The 7,853-nt window shown below is 34.1% G+C and overlaps 1 protein-coding gene across 1 annotated transcript in view; it reads left to right on the top strand.

The window, feature by feature from the left end:
• The first annotated feature begins 853 nt into the window (after positions 1 to 853).
• The window catches only part of LOC107685102 (peptidyl-prolyl cis-trans isomerase CWC27 homolog), a 57,550-nt gene continuing 50,550 nt past the window's right edge, over positions 854 to 7,853 (top strand). The window contains exons 1-6 of the mRNA XM_016481589.1: positions 854 to 958; positions 1,043 to 1,143; positions 2,085 to 2,154; positions 2,262 to 2,341; positions 2,459 to 2,480; positions 2,567 to 2,709. Of these exons, the coding sequence (XP_016337075.1) occupies positions 2,134 to 2,154; positions 2,262 to 2,341; positions 2,459 to 2,480; positions 2,567 to 2,709 (266 nt within the window). The 5' untranslated portion in view covers positions 854 to 958; positions 1,043 to 1,143; positions 2,085 to 2,133. The remainder of the gene's footprint in view (positions 959 to 1,042; positions 1,144 to 2,084; positions 2,155 to 2,261; positions 2,342 to 2,458; positions 2,481 to 2,566; positions 2,710 to 7,853) is intronic.

Raw genomic sequence — 7,853 nt, 5'->3', positions numbered from 1 at the left:
ATCCGGATTGTTCAAACCGACTTAAAACTAAAAGATTACGTTCTCTCGCGCGAACTCATTCGGGAGTGGTGACTTTCCACGTATTCCCAACTTCTGAGCCTGCTCGCCTGAAGTTATGGTTGATTCTTTAAAATACATCAAAACAGCACGGAAACAGTATTCAGTTGAATAAAAGATGAAAGTTATTCTCAGTACAACAATCATCCCCATTTAAATCATAAAGTTTGAAAAAATAGATTTAAAATCCTGTGTAAGGCCACTGAGACAGCATGCTGTTGTTGCACATAAAATATTAATGTTTAGAACAGTGCTACTACAAACACCATTAGAAACTCATAGTTCAGCATCACACACCATGATATGGGTCAAAATGAGAGCCAATTTCTCTCCAAAACGGTGCCAGTTTTAGCGTTTTGCAATAAAGAAATAAGAATAACTAAACTTGATAATTTATGTTACAATTTAAACAAATGCACATTGTTCTAGAAGGATGGCAGATTGTTATGCTGATAATACAATTTGTAATGAAAAATGCATTAAATATGGAGACTGGAGTAATGATGCTGAAAATTCAGCTTTGCATCACAGGAATAAATTACATTTTACAATATATTCACATAGAAAACCATTATTTTAGATTGTAATTATATTTCACAATATTACTGTATGTTTGAACAAATACATGCAGCTTTAGACTTTTTTTGACTAAATTTTGGGTGAACTGTTCCTATAAGTCTTACTCATTTATCCAGTAATGTTTATGAATATATGTTACTGATTTCATTTATTATTGTTTGATTTATTATTTTTATTTGTTTCATTGATTTCCACAGTTTGTCTGTTGTGCTTTTGGCTGCAGGTCACAGGAGATACGGTGTATAACATTCTCAGGCTAGCAGAGGTGGCGTGTGACAGAGATGAACGGCCGCTCAACCCACACAAAATTAGATCCACAGAGGTTTGTTCAGTCCCCTCATGAACTGGCTTTATCGTTTAATTTGATTGACCTTCGTTTTCATATAGAGTCGTTGGTTTTGTGCAGGTCTTACATTCTCCCTTTGATGACATCATTCCACGTGAACTTAAAGTTAAAAAAGAGAAAAACAAAGAAGAAGGGAAGAAATCACAGTCTAAAGCAACAAAGTATGGCACTCTTACACTCTTAAACTTTTATTTATGTGATTTCTTTCATTTATTTAGATACCAGCATTAAAGACAACATGATACAATCATTCACAATGCATTTAATGTCTATGAAGTGATGTATGCTGGTGGCTCTCAAACTTTTTGAAATGAATTATCCCTGTTGCCCAAAGCGATATTCAAAGGCCACATAAGCCAAGATATGAATATAAAAACGGCTCCTCTTTAAGCTTTTTCTAAACAGTGACTTAGAATACTGAAGTGAATTTAGCCTCAATTTTTTTTGGATTCCAGAAGTTTTAAGAACTGTATGCCCTTAATAAAAAGAATAGTTATTGAGATGGAAAAAAGAAACATGCTTCTTAAAATCAAAATTACATTCAGTGTTTTATTATTATTATTAAACTAATAATTTAGTATTTATTAAAATTATAAATGTGCTTTAATTTAAATATTTTTTTTTTTTTAAGCAATTTTAGTAAGTCAACTTCAGCTTATTTTTGTATCAGTTAGTTGCTAAGGCAACATTTCTAATTTTCTTTTTAAGTTTAAGTTGATGTCTAATATTTATATTTTATTTCAGCTATATTTCAGTTAATAAAAGCAATTTTGATAGTTTAAATGTTAGTTTTAGTTAACAGTAACACTGATTAATTTAGAGTTAGGTTATTTTGATATATTTTAAGGAAAAATTGAAATCGCATCATATGACCCCTTTAATACTTTTAAGTCATCCTGAGGCCCCCTGTTTGAGAACCGCTGACGTATTCTGTGTTGTAATATATAACTGAAAATATTGATGATATTTGGTTTTATCCATTTGTATTTATTGGATTGTGGAAATTATTTGATTTAAAAAAAAAAAAAAAAGTTTAATTTTGTATTTTGATGCTGTACAATGTTTCCATAATGTAATGTTAACCAGGAGAATTTTACTATAGGAATTTCAGCTTGTTGTCGTTTGGAGAGGAGGCGGAGGAAGATGAGGAGATGGTCAGTAAAGTCAGCCAGGTAGCTTTCTGTCCAGTGAGAAGATTCCTACATGGAGGTGGTTATTCATTTGTGTGAAGATGAGCAGTAGGTGCTTTCAGCGTTCTTGCATTCATCCGTTCTTGCAGACCATGAAAGGGAAAAGCAAAAGCAGTCATGACCTGCTGAAGGATGATCCCAAGTTAAGCTCTGTTCCAGTCATTGACAGGTCGGGAGAAAAACCTTCACCTGAATAATTCCCCTTTCTATTGTAATGTCTTTGTTACATAATGCAGATGTAATCCATAATTAACGTAAAATCTATTTTTGGTTTCTGTATGTAAAGGAACCAAGGAGATGATTTTGAGGTACGTTCTCTTTGATTTGTGTTCAGTTCAGTGATTTCTGAGGATATCATACTGCGATGTAAGACTGTGTCTGTTATCTGCTCCAGGATGCAAGCGATGATTCAGAGGACGAAAGCGATCGTGAATCAGAGAGAGAGCGGATCCGAGAGAACATCTCACAGAAACTAAAGAGAGACAAGGCGGATGAGCAGAAGACCAATCCAGACACAGTGAAGAAGACCTCCCGCAGGTATGCCATCCATCTTGCCGCTGAGTTCCTCTTCTGATGATGTCATTTCCTCTAATTGCAGAATTGACATTCAGTATTGAATAATTCTAAGTTCACACAATTGGAAACATTAATTTTCAGTGAGAGTTGGCAAGTTGGGTTGACATGAATGATTACATATAATCTATAACATGCCATTGTGGGAGTTATTATGTTAATGCATATTGTATCATATTTAAAATGCAATCATGTAGGGCAGGATTTTGGACCATTACAAACTGACAAGGTATAGGATAAAGTATAAGCCTGTGCCACAAATTTGTCAAAATTTCCGAAGGGTGCCGCGACTAAAGAAAGGTTGGGAAACACTGCTCTAGGTAATGTGGATAGAGCAGTTAAAGTGGTGTCCAGCAGGAGGCACTGTTGCTCTGTAAAGTTCAGACACACTTTCTCTTCAGGAATGGGCATGAGTTAATTTGGCATTAGTGTCACAAATGTTTTATGTGTTCTTTGTGTTCCCCTGAACTGGGCTGCAACCTTATATTTTTTCCTGGTCCAAGTTAATGATATGACAGCTCTAAGTAAGCTTACACTTTTTGATATCTCTGCTTTTTTAATGACTTAAACCCTTATTGATATTTTATAAGGTTATTGTTTCTATATGGCCAGTTAATAAGAACCTGATTGGTTGATACAACACGGTCCTTTAAAACACTCATTTTCAATCCCTGCTCTGAAATGATCTTTTTCTGGTCAGCTTTGTGTCTCGCAACCTGAAGGAGAGACGTCTGGTTGTAATATGCAGAATTAATTGTGAAAAAATGAGAACAGTTTGATACTTTAATGATATTATGAATGACCCCAGTGTAGTGTTTTTCTAGATATGAATTTCCATACATTTTCTACCAAATGTACTTAATTTATAAGATGAAAAAAAAAACATCTCAATAATCCTCAAGTAATCCACATGATTGCCATCCTGTGAAGTGAAAAGCTGATGTTTGTAAGAAACTAATTCATCATCAAGTTGTTTTTTTACTCCAAACAGTTGCTGAAATAGTCCATAATCCCTAATCCAAAAGTCCATAATCCATAATTTTGCTTCCTCCAGTGAAAAAGGTGTCTCATCTGAATCAGTAGAGAAATATGCACAGATCAAGCACCGTGGAGGAAGCATTATTATGGATTTTGTCCATACTCAGTGGTTTAATGTTAAAGACCTTGAGACACATTTCTTAAGGTTTATGTATTTTTAACTTGACACGTCATCTTAACTCCAAGCACTGAATAAAAAAGACATGATCAGTGCTGTAAAAAAGTTGACCTTGAACTTCAAAAAACAATGCAACCTATTACAGTCAGCTTGTTTAGTTAACTCAACAACTGACAACTTAAATACTTTTGTTCTTCTAATGAGTAACAAGCAGTCTGTTGAATTTTAGAAAAATTGTCAAGGCAATTAAAAATTGTTTAGCATTTAGCAATGCAAGGCGCTACAAACCTCATTCTTTCACTTTTACGCTTGATTTGCCTCTTAAAACTGCATATTACCCTGATAGACAAATATATGAAATCCAACAGTTTCAGTGAGATGCACATATACGCCTATGTACCAACATATAATATACAAGCTCGTTTAGATCATCAGAAGGCGAATTCATAGATACTAAACATGGTAGGATTACTTATAGGCAAGATGACAGGAATGGGTTCCAGCATAAGCATGCATAAAATAGTCTAAAAATATCAAAGACAACATACACAATGACCTACAGAGTATTTGTTAAATATAGCTAACAAAATATATATTGTGTGTTTGATTGGTCCAGACGCTACACTCAACACACAAATAACAAAGAGGGTGATGATCAACACATTTTAATTCATTAAAATGATGAACTCTGAAAATATGAAAACTATCATAGTTAGTCATTCTGTCATAATTTGCTTTAGTGTTTTAAAGAAAATGTATTAAAAGGTAAGCTTCTTGTAGCAGGTTTTGGCTGTGTAAATGACTGTTACTAGTACTGGTAACCACAAATTTAGTTTTCATGGTAAATCACGGCTTAAAAACCAAGGGGAACACGCAGTGGAAATACATAAAGCCCACAATAACAGCTGATCTCTGCGGGTTGTCTGGTGGACCTGACCTCTGGTTGCTGATGTTGCTAAAGAGCAGTGACACCTGCAGTCAAGCAGAACTGTGGCACAGTTGCTCCTCATCCTCACTGGAGCCGCTTCAGTGGACACAGCCAGGTCCCTCAAGGTGAAGCACATATCTGGCTCACAAATCAAATTACTCTGCCACGACAGGGCAAAACAGCTCCCTCCTGCCAACCTGGCAACCCCAGCACTACTCCTCCTGAGACACGAGACCGTATCATTTTCTGTATTACATCGGAGAAATTAATTGTAAACATGCTTCTGGAATATGTTCTAGTCCGAAAGCTGACTGTCTCTGGCACTGCAGCGTTTCTTAGAGAGCTGTTGTTGACTTTGCTCTGTGCCCAAAGATGCTTCATATCCTTGCATTTATTTTGTTAATTACAAAAACAGAGATGCTGCTTTGGGTTGGTTGGAAAATTTTGAAACCAGTGAGTTTGATGAATCCCTGAAAAAGAATAGCATAGTGCCATGGTACCAAAATAATGACTCAAGGGTAAGCTCTTTAATTCAGTCAAGGGTCAGTTCTTTTTAGATGTAATAAAACAAAAAAATTTTTTATGAGAAAAGTAAAACTGACGGAGGTAAATTTTTAATGTTTGCCTTTTCAAAACTGGCCACAATCATGGTGTTGTGAATGGTTGTTTGCTATTGTTAGTGTTTTTAGTTAACTTTAAGTGAGCATTAGATGACGATAAGCATAATCAAAATCTAAAAATAGGTATGTATGAGCATGTACATTACCGTTCAAAAGTTCGGGGTCCCTAAGATTTATTTTTATTTATATTCTAAATGAAATTAATAATTTTATTAAGTAAGGATGCATTAAATTGATAAAAATTGACAGTATAGGCATTTATAATGTTACAAAAGGTGGTCACACTTTTATTTAAAGGTCCAATTCTCACTATTAACAAACCATTAACTATGATTTCTGCTTGAATAAACTCCAAATTTGCTGCTTATTAATAGTTAGTAATGTAGTTGTTAAGTTTAGGTATTGGGTAGGATTAGGGATGTAGAATAAAGCACATATTCTGCATGACCGTGTAAGTACTAATAAACAGCCAATATGTTAATAATAGGCATGCTAATAAGCAACTAGTTCATAGTGAAAATTGGTCTCTATACTAAAGTTTTACCAAAAAGATTTCTATTTCATATAAATGCTGTTCTTTTGAGTATGAAAATATGAAGCAGCACAACTGTTTTCAACATTGATAATAATCAGAAATGTTTCTTGAGCAGCAAATCAGCATATTAGAATGATTTCTGAAGGATCATGTGACACTGAAGACTGGAGTAATGATGCTGAAAATATCAGCTTTGATCACAGGAATAAATTATATTTTAGATTCTGTTCAAATAGAAAACAGTTATTTTAAATTGTCATAATATTTCACAATATTTTTTCACAATGATTGTTTTTTGATCAAATAAATGCAAAAAAATAAAAATCACCCCCAAACTTTTGATCGGTAATGTACAATTTCATATTTCATAATGAATATCTAACACTAATAAATAAAAGAAAAATGATATTAGCCACTAACCAATATGGTACTGATATGTTGTGAATAACTATATAAAATACACTTAGTTAAGCTTCTTAAGATTAGCAAAATAAAAGACTTTTGAAAAGGAGAAAACACTTCACATATCTTTTGTTGTTGACAATGAAGGCTGCGCGTTCGAAACTGACCATAATTTAGTGCTTTTCACTTAGTAATACAGCCAATATTAAAACAATTTTTGTCTCTGGTAAATTATGCGTCAATATCAAAGTTACATGCCAAGATGTACTACTTTAGATAAAAGGTTTGTTTGAATCCCTGACCGTGACCAGATCTTAAAGTATCAATAGGTGCGTTTACATGGAGCATTGTAATCGGTTTAAAAGTCCAATCCGAATGAAAATGCTCCATATAAACACCTCAATCGGAATAAAAATGCCCAAACCGAGTGAAATTGTAATCGGTTTGAGAGGGGTGGGATAAACCTTTCTATAAACCGAACAAAATAAAAATTCTGCCATGTAAATGCGTTAAACCGATTACTTTGTGTCTACGTCATCACGTCAAGAGTTCATGGGTCGTCAGAATGCAAAATGGCGGTGGCAAAATCAAACTGGAGTAAAACTAGAACAACAGATTCATTAAATACACTGAAGGAACTAAATATAATTAAACGACTGCACTGTAAAACCCGATAAGTTCAGAATACTCAAAATTTTTGTGGACACCGATTACCTAAAAAAAATGTAATTAAGCAGCTCAAATTTTTTAAGTTAACATTAATTATAAATAACAATTAAGTCAAACTAAAAAGCTTAAATTTGTTTTTGCTTAATGTTTAAGTGCAGTGTACTTAAAATTATTGTTTATCATACGTAATGTTTTTCATTTACCAATTATTTTAATGCAGTAGTGCTTTATTAAATACAAATACTAACTAAAAAAGTACACTTATGCATAAAAAAACACACGCACAACTGTGGCTATACAATTGAGGATTTTTTTATTCAGCCCTTTTTAAACCGCATGAACGGTGTATTTCTGAATGTCAAACACTGGAATCATCTCATCACAACTGCAGTACTTGCAGGACTTGTAGTGGTTTTGTTGTCCATGATAACAAAATCAGTAGGAGAGGTGTTTGTGTCAGTGATGTCTGGCTCGCCCAATTCCTCATTTCATGTCCTGAAGAACAGTTCTCCTCACACACGTACACTGAAGATCAAACATTTAGAATGTCATGCAACATCTGTGAAATCTTGCTGGTGTGTGCCACTTTCTCTGATATGGTGAAACTCGGCACAGACCTTAAGTGTTGAGGCTCACTCTTTTGTATTCATCATCCAGCTCAGCCTGCAATTAAAGAAAGTTTGTAAAGGTTTACTACAAGTTTGTAGATTGCTTTTGTAAAATTAATATATTGCAAAATTCATGCCTGTGTATTAGCTTTAACCTTACATAGCACATTCACCAGGGCTTTTCCCCAAA

Source organism: Sinocyclocheilus anshuiensis, unplaced genomic scaffold (assembly GCF_001515605.1).
Source record: "Sinocyclocheilus anshuiensis isolate Anshui unplaced genomic scaffold, SAMN03320099.WGS_v1.1 scaffold914, whole genome shotgun sequence".
Classification (NCBI taxonomy): Eukaryota; Metazoa; Chordata; class Actinopteri; order Cypriniformes; family Cyprinidae; genus Sinocyclocheilus; species Sinocyclocheilus anshuiensis.
The sequence above is the reverse complement of the archived record's forward strand: the minus strand, read 5'-3'. Positions and strand labels throughout refer to the sequence as shown.